Source organism: Phyllobates terribilis, unplaced genomic scaffold, assembly GCF_046119375.1.
Source record: "Phyllobates terribilis strain yellow unplaced genomic scaffold, ASM4611937v1 Scaffold_11__3_contigs__length_659146591, whole genome shotgun sequence".
In the NCBI taxonomy this organism is placed as follows: domain Eukaryota; kingdom Metazoa; phylum Chordata; class Amphibia; order Anura; family Dendrobatidae; genus Phyllobates; species Phyllobates terribilis.
In genome coordinates, this window is record NW_027362771.1 from 189,155,639 (window position 1) to 189,174,073 (window position 18,435).

Sequence of the window (18,435 nt, forward strand, 5' to 3'; positions counted from 1 at the left end):
TACAGTTACCCAATAAAGGTATCACCTGTATTATACTTTTGTCTTTTTCTAAATAAAAGTGTTTACTATCACAGTGGTGTATAATATAGTATGTTATAATTAGACATTTGTGTGCTATACCTCTAATTTCTCAGAGTACACTTACTGATTGATGAGGCAATACAAATTCCAGGACTTCCATTGATCCTAAGGGTGCTTTCACACTGCGTTCAGGCTTATGTCCGAACCCCCTGCAAAACTGGATTCGGTCGTATGTGCCGATGGGGCCAAAGACTATAATGGTGCCGGCAGAGCTAATGTGAGCTTTGTCTTGCATAATTTTTAGGCGTGTATGCCTACTGATGACTGACACCCAGACGCAGTGCACTACGTCTGAGTATCCGCCCGAATCCTGTTTTTGGGGGGTTCAGACGGAAGCCCTGACGGAGACACTGAATGGGTGCCTGAACGCAGTGTGAAAGCACCCTGAAAATCCAGGCGGGATTACAATTATCCTTGATAAAATGGTACAAGTAGAATATTGGTGTTGGCTACAGTCACATCTGTAACAGGATAAGAAAATAACCAATGACCACATCTCCTCATTGTGAACACCCCGCAATCTACTCATACAATTGCCAAATGATCTAGGAAAATAATATCTGCCAACAAACCCTCCTGTGTGTATAATACACATATGATACTATTGTATTATATTACATTGTGTTGTTCAATCAGCCATTGCAGCAAAAATATCTGGTTGCCCAAATTTTGGGGAGATTGATGCCATATTAGGGATTTTCTATGATGGTACAAACCCTTTAAATAGGTTTCCCACTTATATATAACTACATGGTTTATTCAAGAGAAGGTATCATCATAATATGCCTTAGCATTTCCATCAAGTTTTTGCTGCAATTGTGCAATGTTTTTATATGCCAATCAATATTAAAAGAAAATTTGAAAGCATGGCAATTTCACACTGGTCACTATGGCGAACTTAGACTCATACTTCGTGTTTTTTACAGAAGACTTTTCAGAAGTCTTATTATCATCACAGCCAGGATTACAATAACCAGGTAACACCTCTATACACAGCTGATAGCACAAGATGTAAAATTAACAGTAGATGATGTCATACTTCCTCCTCTCTTAACGATGACTTTTGCACAAGCTCATTACATACTTCAATACAAAAGATGGGGTCTAAGTCAGTGTATTACTGCTAATGTACATGTGGATTTCCTGAAAGCACAGGAAGGATGAGTATAGAATAGCCCCAGTGGTCAGAGTGAAAATTGCAAGATTTATTTATTTTTTAATCAAGATTGTTCTAAAAAATTGCTAATGTGTATATGAATGAATAGCAGCACTCACCATATATATATATATATATATATATATATATATATATATATATATATATATATATATATATATATATATATATATCTATCTATATCAATCAAAAAGAAGTATGGAAAAAATCTTCAGGCACCACTGTGTAGTGCACCAGCAGTAGTAAGGAACAATGATGGTGGTGCAAAAGCTGAAGTGTAGCATCCGTGAACAAGTAGAAAAATGAATAGCAGCACTCACCAAAAAGTCTCGGCTAAAAAGTCCTTTATTTCATAGCATTCTGGACAATCAGGTACAGCGATCTATTAAAGGTGCAGGGGAGACATGCGGGAAGACAAGAGGAGAACGGCCGTTTCGCGTCTTACAAACACTTCTACGGGTCCAAGCTTAAATCCGTAGAAGCTTTGCTTAAACCCGTAGAAGCGTTTGTAAGACACGAAACGGCCATTCTCCTCTTGTCTCCCCGCATGTCTTCCCTGCACCTTTGATAGACCGCTGCACCTGAATGCTATGAAATAAAGGACTTTTTAGCCGAAGGGCTTGGTGAGTGCTGCTATTCATTTTTCTACTTGTTGCACACACATATGTATGTATGTATGTATGTATGTATGTATGTATGTACGTATAATAAAAACCTGAATTAAATAGTCGTTTTCTGATGAGAAGTTCCCTTTAAATTATGCCACGCTTGTTACTTTTCCAACCCAAGCCAATTGGCAGTCTTGCCTTAATTTTAGGACCAAAATTGGTGACTTGTTACCTGGTAACCCCTTTGAAAATACTATAGTTGTTAGGCATTTGTTCCCTAGCAACCAAACAGCTTTTCTTTGTTCATCTGTTCAGGTTAAGGCTTGATTGGCATTGTGCTGACACCAGAGAAAGAAACTTGGCAGCAGTCTAGCCATGCCATTCCGTATGTCAGCTTGCAATAATCATCAAATTTAAATATGTACAATATACACTTATATGTGTGTGTGTGTATATATGTATATATATGTATATACAGTCATGGCCGAAAGTGTTGGCACCCTTGAAATTGTTTCAGAAAATGACGTTTTTCTCCCAGAAAATTATTGCAATTACATATGTTTTGTATATACAGGTACATCTCACGAAGTTAGAATATCATCAAAAAGTTAATTTATTTCAGTTCTTCAATACAAAAAGTGAAACTCATATTATATAGAGTCATTACAGACAGAGTGATCTATTTCAAGTGTTTATTTCTGTTAATGTTGATGATTATGACTCACAGCCAATGATTACACAAAAGTCATTACCTCAGTAAATTAAAATCATTAACAAAAAACACTTGCAAAGGCTTCCTAAGCGTTTAAAAAGGTCTCTTAGTCTGTTTCAGTAGGCTCCACAATCAGAAAAAGTTCAGGCTCCACAAAACTTTTTGATGATGTTCTAATTTAGTGAGATGCACCTGTGTGTGTGTGTGTGTGTGTGTGTGTGTGTGTGTGTGTGTGCGCATGTATGTATGTATGTATGTAGTAGACCTCTTTAAAAAAAACAAAAACATATCATCGCTGACCTGAACATCTACAAATAGATATAATTGATTGTTTTGGAATCATTGAATTATCACAAACCAGTGAAATAAATATAATGCATAATGACTGCAATGCATGTAAATTTATTTGCAGATGGACTCCGGATCCCTGTTAAGATTTTTCTGGATGATAATAATCTCATAAGCGACAGCCCAAGTGATTTTGAGAGTGAGGGCATCTGCCATCTGCGTGTTCTCAGACAAACAACATGGGATGATTTTTCAGCGGCTGTGAGTCAGGCTGTATTGAACCATTTAAGTGTTATTATGTCTGATGGATGGGAAAGTCAAGAAGCCATGACATTTAATAACTCTGCAGAATCCAACCTTGGACTTGGGGCAATCACGGACCTGTCATTCAAGCTAGGTACTAAGATTCTTGTAAGATACATGGCCTTCATGGATGTAGTTCCATTGTTCCATGCTCTTAGCGTTTCTTTTTAATCAATGTTTTTATATTTGGCTATAATTAATATGATGCGTTACAAGTATCAACTAAAGCTGAGACGGAAACAGTGATGGTTGTGACAGTTTGAGCCTCTTTGGTAAAATCATGAAAACAAATTATATATATAGATATATATTTATTTATTTTACTCACTTATATAGCGCCAATAATTCCACAGAGCTTCACAGACAATATCGGCACTGTCCCCATTGGGGCTCACAATCTACATTCCCTATCAGTATGTCTTTGGATTGTGGAAGGAAACCGGAGAACCCGGAGAAAACCCACACAAACATGGGGAGAAAATACAAACTCCTTGCAGATGTTGACCTTGGTGGGATATATCTATCTATATATAGATATATATACGTGTGTGTATGTATATATATATATATATAATATAATATAATATATATATATATATAATATGTAGGCTCAGCCGAAACGTTGCCACATCTGATGGACTAATAAAGTCCCCTTTTTTCACAATTTTTGTAGTGCTGCCAAATATATAGATATCTATATAGATATCTATCTGTATAGATATCTATATGCTGTTTCACATGCTCTTTACCTAGGAAACCTTAACTTTGGGAATGAACAGTAAACTATGAATTTAAAAATCCCTCCGTTAGAATGGAAAGGATTTTTAATAAGGCTTAAATTGCAGACTTGCATATTTATACAAGCATTTTGCAATAATACACATTGAGACAACCCCTTTAAGAGTCATGCGCCTGTTACAGAATTTTGAGTGCCGAGTACTCTGATACAAATATTCATAGGGTGGAACCTTTACTCGTGCACCATTCACACTGAGTGCCGTATACTTATCTGGTTATTACAGAATTGGCTCATCTTACAGCTGCCATTCGCCAGATAGTGACGAGTACATTTCTGTCGTAATTGTGCACGTCTTTTATGGTGTGTCTTATGATGAATTTGTCAGCCTTGCTTGGCCACGTCCCTTACCATTATGCTCAGTGCATTTTTCAAAAAGTTGGCAGACTTGACCAAAGGTGGTGAAAATAACGCTGAACATCACATCATTTTTGGGCAAGTACAAGTTGTGCAAAAATTTGCCACATTTCAAACAGTTTTATGCCATATTTCTGATGAATCGGGGCACAAGTCTTATAGTTTTTGTACCTAATTTAAAAGTACAAACGTGTTGTTTGCACCTAGATTAAAGGTGAGCAAAGTCGATATAAAAATGAAATCTTGCCATTTGTTTCAGCTCCAAAAGTGGAGATTGTAGTTTAGATTTATATTATTCTTGTCCAGAGGTCACAAGCGGACCACTTCTCCCTGGTTAGAGCCTGGTGACACAGGCATGTCTGAGCAGCACAGTGTCTATGAATGCATTGCTGACATAGATGTCTATCTACACAGTGCTGTAGTGTAAAATAAACTCAAGTTCCCTACAGCTTATGTCTTTACATTTCCGCATCAAAGGGAATGTAGATTACAAGCAACAACATATTAAGATATACAGTATTTAATAATGGAGGATAGCCAGTTTAATAGTTACAGCCATCCAAGCCAACTTGCAAAAAGTAAATATATTTATTTAATGCACAGGTTTGCTGTGTGTAAAAATAATAAAGCCTGCCACTCCGCTGCCGCCAATCACTGGGCTCAGCGGTCATGCCGATATAGAAGGCTCAAGACTACTGAGCCCAATGATTGGCTGAAGTTTTGTAGTCTTTTCACATCACTGCGGTGCCATGTCAGCAAAGACTGGAGACAGCAGAGGAGCGACACGGGGTAATTGAGGCTGATTTTTTTCATTTTTATGAAAAGAGAAATCAGAGAAATCCTATGTAATGAAAAAAAATGATAAAAGAGTTTCGGAGTTTTCAACTTACTCTAGTTCTAATCCGTTTTCTTTAAAAAAAATATTGCTTGTTTATTTATTGCATTTTGCTTTCAGGAAATTCTACCTGGTCTGTTGGTCAAATTTTCCTTCAGTCACCATGGGAATTTCTCAGAATGGGCAGGGTGGATCAAGTAACAGTGTTCATGCCAGGTAAGGGGATGTTATTAGTCCTTTGTTATAGATGTATTGTTAATAATGTGAGATTGTGCTGTTACATTAGTGTAGGGTGATAGAACTGCAGGTAAAGCTCAGAACACAGATGGATTTCTGTTCTATTTCATCTTATGCCTACCCTCCACATTGGCTACCCTGTCAGCGTTGCTTTAGAGTAATGTATACCATTAGCCAAGCAGAGCTAACACTCTATATTCAGTGTATGACTTTAGCTACGCACAGTGTAACTTTATGCCTGAAGAAGGATGTGATGATTGGTGGATATCTTGCTCATCTGTATTGCTGGGACATTGGAGCAGGGCTGCAGCATATAAATATGGAGACGCTTCTCTGCAGCTGTACAGGTGAAATAGTGCTGCGTGCGAGAAATTGTGCCTGGGAGCAATTCATGTGTCAGTGCTTCTGCTTGTACTTTCAGAATGGAGCTCAGTGAGATAATTCAGCCGAGACACAGATATTCCCGTGGGACACAGGACATGTTAGCATGCATCGAGGACAAAGTGAAATCTTTCCGAGATGCAAACTACATCAGCTAAATATCAGCAAAATAAAAAATCAATGGGAAATATGTACTGATGAGAATGGGTCTATGCCCCAGTTTCATAATGATAATGTCCCATGTGTCCCCCACTAATATATCTTTTTTTTTTTTTTAAACTTCATCATTACTTACTCTATTTTATAACTTTCTACCCCAATTAATTTGTACAAATAGGTGTCCTTTTCCTTAACACGTTATTTCTGTCTACTTTCTATCCTAAAAGGATTGTCTGGTGAAAACATGTTGTCATTTGTCCATAGGCTAGGTGACAACTTATTGATCGGTGGGGTCTGATCACTGGAATCCGCAGAATGGGGTACTTTTATCCCTGTTGCAATGGAGCGGTTTTGTGCATGCATGGTCACCTTTCCAATCATTCTACATAGGGCTGCCGAGCGCCACACTTGGCTTTTTCCAACAGCCCTATAGAGAATGAATGGAGCAGCAGTTGGGCTTCCGACCTGCTGCTCTGTTTTGTAGCAGGGATTAAAGTGCCCCCTCAGGGATAAATATTCCTTGCTTGGCCAGACGATGCGGGTTCTTCATTATCGAAAGCTGTGTTTTACTCTGAAACGCTGAAATGTTTTAGGGAAAGCATAACTTTAAAAACAAGTCTGGCACTGGGAGAAGTGTCCACTCCACGAAACTTCTCCCTGCCGGCCCAGTTGGTTGTCAGGTCTCTATATGTGTATATGGACCTCTAAAACAGGGTCTAATTAGGTGGGGAGAAGCCAGAGGGCGATGCATAGTACCCAGACCCCTCTCCTCCTTCCCAGTTGATCTTTCTAGCTATGTTTTCTCTGTAACTCCACGACGTTTCTGTGATGACGGAGCTTACCTCCTATATTGACCCTAGTTCAGGCAACATAACACAGCTGACAGGTTCTCTAGAAAAATCCGATCAGCAACTGTCTAGTTGCAATTCTGGATTCATTCACTGCCTAATATTCATGGCTGTATTGTTCGTTCCACTGATGTAGTGTATTCTCATAGATTAATATTGTTGCTGCCATGGTTTGCTGGCATAGATAAATAATCTTTTTCTCCTTAAAGACACCTTGCAAAGCACGGGGAGAATTCTGCATAGTTTTTAACGAAGCCGAATCCTCTTTCAGTGTTGATGATTACCCAGATAGCGGATCAGAACATGATTTATTCTCTGCCAACAATATTAAACACTAAAGGCATTGTATCAGTAACACAAAATCTGGCCGTGACTATCAGGCAGTTGAATGCATAATTTATCTCGACAGGTCCTAGATAATGTTGTTGTTTCTTTGAACAGGGTCACAGTACAGTTGATTTTATGGATAATGAATCAAAGTTTTTATATGAGATGGGAAGCAAATGAAATAATTTTTTTTTTGCCAGCTGATCATTTAATGGCTGGTTATTAGTCCTCTATTAAAATATACTTTAGGCTTCTTGAAGTTCATTTGACATTAAATTCAGTTCATTATCATCCAAATCTGTAATCTGAGTAGATTATGGAGGTCTTCCATATGGTTTGTTGCCTGGACAAATCCCCTCAGTAGCGGCTCTCCTTTATTTGCATGTTGTATATGCTGGGTGACTAATTGCCTTCTATAGCCATGAATTGATAGGTAAATTGACCTTTCTAGCAGGTACAGATTTATGGATGCCTGAGATAGGGAGATTAGTTAGCACCCTTGGGGGCATGGACTAGTGGGAGCAAATACATTCTCTGCTTGTTACTATAAAATGTGTGTGCTAGAGAAAAGATGAGTAAGAGCGTCCAGATCTGATGCTTTTTTACATCATTTATACAAGAAATCAAATTCTGGTTTTGTTTTTGTAAAGGTATAAACTGAGATCCAGTTTTGGGCTCCACATTTTAAAAAGGGTATAGGAATGCTAGTCGGTTCAAAGGCAGGCTTATTACTTGGGATGAAAGAACTCTTGTATTATTATTATTTATTATTATAGCGCCATTTATTCCATGGCGCTTTACATGTGAAAAAGGGGTATAATACAAGAACAATTACAATAATCTTAAACACAATGTGACAGCGACTGGTACAGGAGGAGCTAGGACCCTGCCCGCGAGGGCTCACAATCTACAATATACAATGGTATAATGAGAGGTAGGAAAAGAGGCCTCAGAGGCGATCTCATTTACATGTAAATTCATTTGTGGTCAATATAAAGGGACACAAGTTATTTCTTTCAAAGACCTTACAAAAGACCATGGGACATTCATTACATGTGGAGAAAAGGCGACGAAATAGGAAAGGGTTCTTTCCAGCTAGAGCAGTCAGACTGTAAAATGCCTGACCACAAGAGGTAGTAATGGCAGATACTGTATCAACATACATATAAAGGGATGGATGCTTTTCTCATAACAAATGGCATTGTGGGTTATACATAATTTAGTGATAGAGAATGTATAACTGGTGGTGAAAGGCTTAACATGTGGCTTTTTGCAACCTACAGTCATGGCCAAAAGTTTTGAGAATGACACCAAAATTATATTTTCACATGATGTGCCGGCCTCTGGTTTTTATTAGTGTTTGTCTGATGTTTATATCACATACAGAAATATAATTGCAATCATATTATGAGTACCAATAGGTTATATTGACAGTTAGAATGAGTTAATGCAGCAAGTCAATATTTGCAGTGTTGTCCCTTCTTCTTCAAGACCTCTGTAATTCTCCCTGGCATGCTCTCAATCAACTTTTGGACCAAATCCTGACTGATGGCAGTCCATTCTTGCATAATCAATGCTTGCATTTTGCCAGAATTTGTTGGTTTTTGTTTGTCCACCCGTCTCTTGATGATTGACCACAAGTTCTCAATGGGATTAAGATCTGGGGAGTTTCCAGGCCATGGACCCAAAATCTCTATGTTTTGTTCCATGAGCCATTTAGTTATCACCTTTGCTTTATGGCAAGGTGCTCCATCATGCTGGAAAAGGCATTGTTGGGCGCCAAACTGCTCTTGGACGGTTGGGAGAAGTTGCTCTTGGAGGACATTCTGGTACCATTCTTTATTCATGGCTGTGTTTTTAGGCAAGACTGTGAGTGAGCAGATTCCCTTGGCTGAGAAGCAACCCCACACATGAATGGTTTCAGGATGCTTTACAGTTGGCATGAGACAAGACTGGTGGTAGCGCTCACCTCTTCTTCTCCGAATAAGCTGTTTTCCAGATGTCCCAAACAATCGAAAAGGGGATTCATCAGAGAAAATGACTTTGCCCCAGTCCTCAGCAGTCCACTCCCTGTACCTTTTGCAGAATATCAGTCGGTCCCTGATGTTTTTTCTGGAGAGAAGTGGCTTCTTTGCTGCCCTCCTTGAAACCAGCCCTTGCTCAAAGAGTCTCCGCCTCACAGTGCGTGCAGAAGCACTCACACCAGCCTGCTGCCATTCCTGAGCAAGCTCGGCACTGCTGGTAGTCCGATCCCGCAGCTGAAACAGTTTTAAGATACGGTCCTGGCGCTTGCTGGTCTTTCTTGGGCGCCCTGGAGCCTTTTTGACAACAATGGAAGCTCTCTCCTTGAAGTTCTTGATGATGCGATAGATTGTTGACTGAGGTGCAATCTTTGTAGCTGCGATACTCTTCCCTGTTAGGCCATTTTTGTGCAGTGCAATGATGGCTGCACGTGTTTCTTTAGAGATAACCATGGTTAACTGAAGAGAAACAATGATACCAAGAACCAGCCTCCTTTTAAAGTGTCCAGTGATGTCATTCTTACTTAATCATGACTGATTGATCGCCAGCCCTGTCCTCATCAACACCCACACCTGTGTTAATGGATCAATCACTAAAACGATGTTAGCTGCTCCTTTTAAGGCAGGACTGCAATGATGTTGAAATGTGTTTTGGGGGTTAAAGTTCATTTTCTGGGCAAATATTGACTTTGCAAGTACAGTAATTGCTGTTAAGCTGATCACTCTTTGACATTCAGGAGTATATGCAAATTGCCATTACAAAAAATGAAGCAGTAAACTTTGGAAAAATTACTATTTGTCTCATTCTCAATACTTTTGGCCATGACTGTATATAACATGATCTGATTGGTTAGCAGTTATTTGACCATTTAAGTAAAACATCTTTCTGCTGGCTACTGTGTAATTATTTTTTCTGTTTTATATTTATTCCAATAGAATTTAATATGTAATTTTTATCATCTCAGGTCCAAAAGTTGGATGTCTTAATAGTGTGGCTTATGCATCAATGATCCCACTCCAGACATTGCAGAATTTCCTCCGTTTGGTAGGTTTTAATATTTGAAGTGGTTCATAGCATCTTACTGCTTTGACAAATATGGATATTTGCTGTCATGTGCCATCAGTACCTTATTGGTCTGACAGCTGGGACATTCACTGATCATGAGAACTAATGGGCTAAGAACTCTACATATTGAGGCTCCACAAGCAGGTGATGTGCAGGGACAATATATATACACTGCTCAAAAAAATAAAGGGAACACTCAAATAACACATCCTAGATCTGAATGAATGAAATATTCTCATTGAATACTTTGTTTTCTTTACAAAGTTGAATGTGCTGACAACAAAATCACACAAAAATCATCAATGGAAATCAAATTTATTAACCAATGGAGGCCTGGATTTGGAGTCACCCCCAAAATTAAAGTGGAAAAACACACTACAGGCTGATCCAACTTTGATGTAAAGTCCTTAAAACAAGTCAAAATGAGGCTCAGTATTGTGTGTGGCCTCCACGTGCCTGTATGACCTCCCTACAACGCCTGGGCATGCTCCTGATGAGTTTGCGGATGGTCTCCTGTGGGATCTCCTCCCAGACCTGGACTAAAGCATCCACCAACTCCTGGAGTCTGTGGTGTAACGTGACATTGGTGGATGGAGCGAGGTCTGGCATTGTCCTACATTAGGAGGAACCCAGGGCCAACGGCACCAGCATATGGTCTCACAAGGGGTCTGAGGATCTTATCTCGGTACCTAATGGCAGTCAGGCTACCTCTGACGAGCACATGGATGGCTGTGCGGCCCTCCAAAGAAATGCCACCCCACACCATTACTGACCCACTACCAAACCGATCATGCTGAAGGATGTTGCAGGCAACAGATCGCTCTCCACGGCGTCTCCAGACTCTGTCACGTCTGTCACATGTGCTCCATGTGAACCTGCTTTCATCTGTGAAGAGAACAGGGCGCCAGTGGCGACTTTACCAATCCTGGTGTTCTGTGGCAAATGCAAAGCATCCTGCATGGTGTTTTGCTGTGAGCACAACCCCCATCTGTGGACGTCGGGCCCTCATACCACCCTCATGGAGTTGGTTTCTAACCATTTGTGCAGACACATGCACATTTGTGGCCTGCTGGAGGTAATTTTGCAGGGCTCTGGCAGTGATCCTCCTGTTCCTCCTTGCACAAAGGCGGAGATAGCGGTCCTGCTGCTGGGTTGTTGCCCTCCTACGGCCCCCTCCACGTCTCCTGGTGTACTGGCCTGTCTCCTGGTAACGCCTCCAGCCTCTGGACACTACGCTGACAGACACAGCAAACCTTCTTGCCACAGCTCGCATTGATGTGCCATCCTGGATGAGCTACACTACCTGAGCAACTTCTGTGGGTTGTAGAGTCCGTCTCATGCTACCACGAGTGTGAAAGCACAACCAACATTCAAAAGTGACTAAAACGTCAGCCAGAAAGCAATGGTACTGAGATGTGGTCTGTGGTCCCCACCTGCAGAACCACTCCTTTATTGAGGGTGTCTTGATAATTGCCAATAATTTCCATCTATTGTCTATTCCATTTGCACAACAGCATGTGAAATTGATTGTCAATCAGTGTTGCTTCCTTATTGGATAGTTTGATTTCACAGAAGTTTGATTTACTTGGAGTTATATTCTGTTGTTTAAGTGTTCCCTTTATTTATTTGAGCAGTGTAGATAGATAGACACACCGTATTTTTCGGACTGTACGATTCACCTTACTATAAGACGCACCCCAGGTGTAGCCAGCAGAAAATAGGAGAAACATTTTTCCTATTAATTAAAACTTCCCTGGTGGTGTAAAGTATCATTGTCACTAATTTTAATGTATGAGGGTAGAATAAGGAGGTAATAAATCTATTGTTAGCGTCTCTCTACAGTGTGTATTATACACACACACAGTTCTGCTGCATATGCACATATACAGTTGAAACCAGAAGTTTACATACACTATATAAGACACATATGCATGTTTTTCTCAATATCTGACATGAAATCAGAATAAGCCTTTCCTGTTTTAGGTCAATTAGGATTACCATCATTTTTAATATTTACCAAATGCCAGAACAATAAGAGAGAGAATGTTTTAAGGCATTTTTATTACTTACTGCAAAGTCAAAAGTTTACATACATTTCATTAGTATTTGGTACCATTGCCCTTAAACTGAATGATTTGGGTCAAACGTTTGGGATATCCTTCCACAAATTTCTCACAATTGTTGGTTGGAATTTGGGCCCTTTCCTCCTGACAAAACTGGTGTAACTGATCCAGGTATGTAGGTCGCCTTGCTCGGACCTGCCTTTTCAGATTTGCCCTTAAATTTTCAATAGGATTGAGATCAGGGCTTTGTGATGGCTACTCCAAAACATTGACATTGTTATCCTTAAGCCACTTTGTTACCATTTTGGCAGTATGCTTCGGGTCATTGTCCATTTGAAAGACCCATTTCCGCCCAAGCTTTAACTTCTTGGCTGATGTCTTGCGATGTTGCTTCTACAGTCATATGAAAAAGTTTGGGCACCCCTATTAATCTTAAGCTTAATGTTTTATAAAAATTGGTGTTTTTGCAACAGTTATTTCAGTTTGATATATGTAATATCTGTTGGACACAGTAATGTTTCTGCCTTGAAATGAGGTTTATTGTACTAACAGAAAATGTGCAATCTGCATTCAAACAAAATTTGACAGGTGCATAAGTATGGGCACCCTTATCATTTTCTTGTTTTAAATACTCCTACCTACTTTTTACTAACTTACTAAAGCACTTTTTTTGGTTTTGTAACCTCATTGAGCTTTGAACTTCATAGCCAGGTGTATGCAATCATGAGAAAAGATACTTAAAGTGGCCACTTGCAAGTTGTTCTCCTGTTTGAATCTCCTCTGAAGAGTGGTATCATGGGCTCCTCAAAACAACTGTCAAATGATCTGAAAATAAAGATTAGTCAACATAGTTGTTCAGGGGAGGTTACAAAAAGCTGTCTCAGCGATTTAACCTGTCAGTTTCCACTGTGAGGAACATAGTAAGGAAATGGAAGAACATAGGGACAGTTCTTGTTAAGGCCAGAAGTGGCAGGCCAAGAAAAACATCAGAAAGGCAGAGAAGAAGAATGGTGAGATCAGTCAAGGACAATCCTCAGACCACCTCCAGGGAGCTGCAGCATCAACTTGCTGCAGATGGTGTCACTGTGCATCGGTCAACTATACAACGCACTTTGCACAAGGAGAAGCTGTATGGGAGAGTGATGCGAAAGAAGCCGTTTCTGCAAGCACGCCACAAACAGAGTCGGCTGAGGTATGCAAAAGCACATTTGGAGAAGCCAATTTCTTTTTGGAAGAAGGTTCTGTGGACTGATGAAACCAAGATTGAGTTGTTTGGTCATACAAAAAGGCGTTATGCATGGCGGCAAAAAAACACAGCATTCCAAGAAAAACACTTGCTACCCACAGTAAAATTTGGTGGAGGTTCCATCATGCTTTGGGGCTGTGTGGCCAATGCTGGCACCGGGAATCTTGTTAAAGTTGAGGGACGCATGGATTCCACCCAGTATGAGCAGATTCTTGACAATAATGTTCAAGAATCAGTGACAAAGTTGAAGTTACGCACGGGATGGATCTTTCAGCAAGACAATGATCCAAAACACCGCTCCAAATATACTCAGGCATTCATGCAGAGGAACAATTACAATGTTCTGGAATGGCCATCCCAGTCCCCAGACCTGAATATCATTGAACATCTGTGGGATCATTTGAAGAGGGTTGTCCATGCTCGGCGACCATCAAACTTAACTGAACTGGAATTGTTTTGTAAAGAGGAATGGTCAAAAATACCTTCATCCAGGATCTAGGAACTCATTAAAAGCTACAGGAAGCGACTAGAGGCTGTTATTTTTGCAAAAGGAGGATCTACTAAATATTAATGTCACTTTTCTGGTGAGGTGCCCATACTTATGCACCTGTCAAATTTTGTTTGAATGCAGATTGCACATTTTCTGTTAGTACAATAAACCTCATTTCAAGGCAGAAACATTACTGTGTCCAACAGTTATTACATATATCAAACTGAAATAGCTGTTGCAAAAACACCAATTTTTATAAAACATAAAGCTTAAGATTAATAGGGGTGCCCAAACTTTTTCATATAACTGTATATTTCCACATAGACATATATTTCTGACATGCACGGTGAGCTGTGAGGTCTTATATAGACAGGTGTGTGCCTTTCCAAATCAAGTCCTATCAGTTTAATTAAACACAGCTGGACTTCAATGAAGGAGTAGAACCATCTCAAGGAGGATCACAAGGAAATGGACAGCATGTGACTTATATATGAGTGTCTGAGCAAAGGGTCTGAATACTTACGATCATATGATATTTCAGTTTTCTTTCTTTAAGAAATGTGCAAAAATTTCTACATTTCTGTTTTTTTTTCAGTCAAGATGGGGTGCAGAGTGTACATTAATGAGAAAAAAAATGAACTTTTTAGAATTTAGCAAATGGCTGCAATGAAACAAAGACTGAAAAATTGAAATGGTCTGAATACTTTCCGTACCCACTGTATATGTGTGTGTGTGTGTACATATATATATATATACTGTACAGACCAAAAGTTTGGACACCTTCTGATTTAAAGATTTTTCTGTATTTTCATGACTATGAAAATTGTACATTCACACTGAAGGCATCAAAACTATGAATTAACACATGTGGAATTATATACTTAACAAAAAAGTGTGAAGCAACTGAAAATATGTCTTATATTCTAGGTTCTTCAAAGTAGCCACCTTTTGCTTTGATGACTGCTTTGCACACTCTTGGCATTCTCTTGATGAGCTTCAAGAGGTAGTCATCGGAAATGGTTTTAACTTCACAGGTGTGCCCTGTCAGGTTTAATAAGTGGGATTTCTTGCCTTATAAATGGGGTTGGGACCATCAGTTGTGTTGTGCAGAAGTCAGGTGGATACACAGCTGATAGTCCTACTGAATAGACTGTTAGAATTTGTATTATGGCAAGAAAAAAGCAGCCAAGTAAAGAAAAACGAGTGGCCATCATTACTTTAACAAATGAAGGTCAGTCAGTCCGAAAAATTGGGCAAACTTTGAAAGTGTCCCCAAGTGCAGTTGCCAAAACCATCAAGCGCTACAAAGAAACTGTTAGAACTCTCCTGTTAGGTTTTTTCTATCTTGCTGGTCACATGACCTTTTTTGCCTATTTAATCCTGCTCCGCCCTCCTGGCCTTGCTGGACTTCATTGTAATTTCTACTCTTAAGTTAACCTGGTGCTTAGTTACCTTTCTCAGTCAGTTTAGCTAGGTCTTCGGACCTTTATGTTCTATGTTGTGTGTTTGTCTTTTACTGCTACAATTTCTGCTAGGAGGTGTCCAACTTTATTCCAGTCCCTAGTTCTTGTAGGGATCCCTCCCTTGCATCTATAGGTCTTCGTACAGACTAGCCGAGGAATTTAGCGGGTCTGATCGCAGGATCAGGTTCCCCGTTACATCGTAGGGATCTAGCTTAGTTCTATTGTAGGGACAGATCTCCTTTCTTTCCTTAGTGCTTGTAGCAGATCATAACAGTAAGTCCAGCCCAAAAATATCTCTAAGGAAAGACTTCCAGTTTCCATCATGGTGTCGGTTCAGGATTTGGCTCAACGCCTGCACGGACTCTCTCTGGAGGTGGCCGAGCTCCAACAACACATGAGTAGCTGTTCTGGAGCACATTTTGTGGAGCCAAAGGTACGTTTGCCTGATTTATTTTTTGGTGATCAAGAAGAATTTTTTTCCTTTAAAAATGCTTGTTTGTTGTATTTTCGTTTGAGACCCAGATCCTCTGGTGATGAATCACAGCGCATAGGGTTCATAATGTCACTTTTGCGCAAAGAACCTCAGGGATGGACCTTTTCTCTCCAACCTAGTGATCCATGCTTTAGATCAGTGGATAGTTTTTTTTCTGCTTTGGGTTTGTTGTATGATGATCCTGATCGTGTCTCATCAGCTGAGACTGAATTGAGACGTTTGAGGCAGGGATCAGGTAATGTGGAAAAATATTGTTCTCACTTCCGTCGGTGGTCTGCCCAGGTGGGTTGGAACGATTCAGCTTTGAAAAGTTTGCTTCTTGCGGGGCTAGGTGAAAGGGTTAAGGATTTGCTGATTGCTTATCCCACACCTGGAAACTTGCTGGAGGCAATGCAATTAGCTATACGGGTGGACAGGAGACTGCGTGCAAGGGTTAATGAGCGTAAATCCTCTGCCATGTCAGCTCCGAGTCTTGAGAGGGTCTGTACTGACTTTGGAGAGCCGATGGAGATTGGGGCGATGGCACCCCGCTCTCAGGAAAAAGACCGCAGATCTTCTGAAGGTTTGTGCTTTTATTGCGGGAAACCTGACCATTTTATTAAGAACTGTGTGCTTCGTATGAACAAAGAAAAAAAAAGGTCAGTTATGCCCGTTTTGCCTGTTTAAATACTAAGGGGGTATTTCTTTCTGCTACTACTGCTGCTCAGGAAGAATTAATTGAATTTCAGATATTTGTGGATTGTGGTTCTACTCTGAATGTGATTGATGGGGGATTCTTGGAAAAACTTAAATTAAAACCCAAACCTTTGTCATCCCCTATTGCTGTGGTTTCTGTCGATGGCTCCCCCTTGAAGAGTGTTACTCACAAGGTCTGTGAATTTCCCCTCACTATTAATGGTATTCACCAAGAAAATTTGGATTTGGTGGTATTAAATAATTTGCCTTCTCCAGTAATTGTGGGGTTACCCTGGTTAAAATTGCACAATCCTGTACTGGATTGGTCTACCAATGAAATTTAAGTCCTGGAGCCCTAAGTGTTATGACAAGTGTTGTAACGGACGTATTGCTGCGGTGGAAAAAGGGGAATTACCTGTACAAATTCAGGATTTTTGGAGAGTTTTTTCTGAGGAGGAGTCACAAATTTTGCCTCCCCATAGAGACTATGATTGTGCCATTGAATTTTTCCCTGGAGCGACTCTTCCTAAAAGTAGTTTATTTAATCTTACTATTCCTGAGAGAAAGGCTTTGGAGGAATACATACAGACAAGCTTGGCCGCCGGTCACATTAGGCCTTCCAAGTCTCCTGTGGCTGTTGGATTTTTTTTTGTTAAAAAAAAGGACAGCGGTTTACGTCCTTGTCTGGATTTTCGTGAGATTAATAAAATTACTGTGCGCAATCCTTACCCACTGCCATTGATTCCTGATTTGTTTAACCAGTTAGTGGGGGCCAAGTGGTTCTGTAAAATTGATCTCCGGGGGGCATACAATTTGTTGCGCATGAAGGAGGGTGATGAATGGAAGACTGCTTTTAACACTCCTGTGGGTCATTTTGAGAACCTGGTTATGCCTTTTGGTGTTACCAATGCTCCAGCATTTTTTCAGAATCTTATTAATGACATCCTTAGACCTTTGATCGGCAAAAATGTGGTTGTGTATTTGGATGACATTTTGATTTATTCACCGGATCTGGAGTCTCATTGGCGGAGCGTACGTGAGGTATTACAGTTATTAATTGACAATTCGCTTTTTGCTAAGCTGGAGAAATGTGAGTTCGCTGTACAGAGAATTAGTTTTTTGGGCTACATTATCTCCAGCGAGGGCTTTGAGATGGACCCTGTGAAGGTTCAGGCGGTTCAGGAATGGCCTAGGCCTATTGGTTTGAAATCGATACAGAGGTTTTTGGGTTTCGCCAATTATTACAGAAAATTCATTAAAAAATTTTCTATTATTGTCAAACCACTGACCGATCTCACCAGGAAAGGTGCTAATGCGGTTCAGTGGAGTTCTGAGGCCATTGAAGCGTTTGTGTTTCTAAAGGAGAGGTTCAGCTCTGCTCCCATCCTTATGCAGCCTGATGTGACTAAGCAGTTTTTGGTTGAGGTTGATGCTTCTTCGATGGGGGTCGGTGCAGTGTTGTCTCAGAAAAACAAGGATGGAGTACATCCCTGTGCTTTTGTTTTCAAAAAAATTTTCTGGGACTGAACTTAATTACGATATTGGTAATCGGGAATTGCTGGCTATTAAACTCGCATTTGAACACTGGCGTCATCTCTTGGAAGGTGCTGAATTTCCCATTCAGGTTTTCACTGATCATAAAAATCTGATCTATCTTGATGCTGCCAAGCGCTTGAATGCCCGTCAGGCTAGGTGGGCACTTTTTTTCTCGCGGTTTAATTTTTCCGTTACTTACATCCCGGGTACCAAGAATGTTAAAGCGGATGCTTTGTCTCGCAGCTTTTCTCCCATGGTCGGTGCTGAGGAGGA

The 18,435-nt window shown here is 40.1% G+C and overlaps 1 protein-coding gene across 1 annotated transcript in view; it reads left to right on the top strand.

The window, feature by feature from the left end:
• The window catches only part of CTTNBP2 (cortactin binding protein 2), a 148,859-nt gene that overhangs the window by 99,276 nt on the left and 31,148 nt on the right, over window positions 1-18,435 (top strand). The window contains exons 10-12 of the mRNA XM_073651904.1: window positions 2,991-3,263; window positions 5,278-5,373; window positions 10,096-10,175. Of these exons, the coding sequence (XP_073508005.1) occupies window positions 2,991-3,263; window positions 5,278-5,373; window positions 10,096-10,175 (449 nt within the window). The remainder of the gene's footprint in view (window positions 1-2,990; window positions 3,264-5,277; window positions 5,374-10,095; window positions 10,176-18,435) is intronic.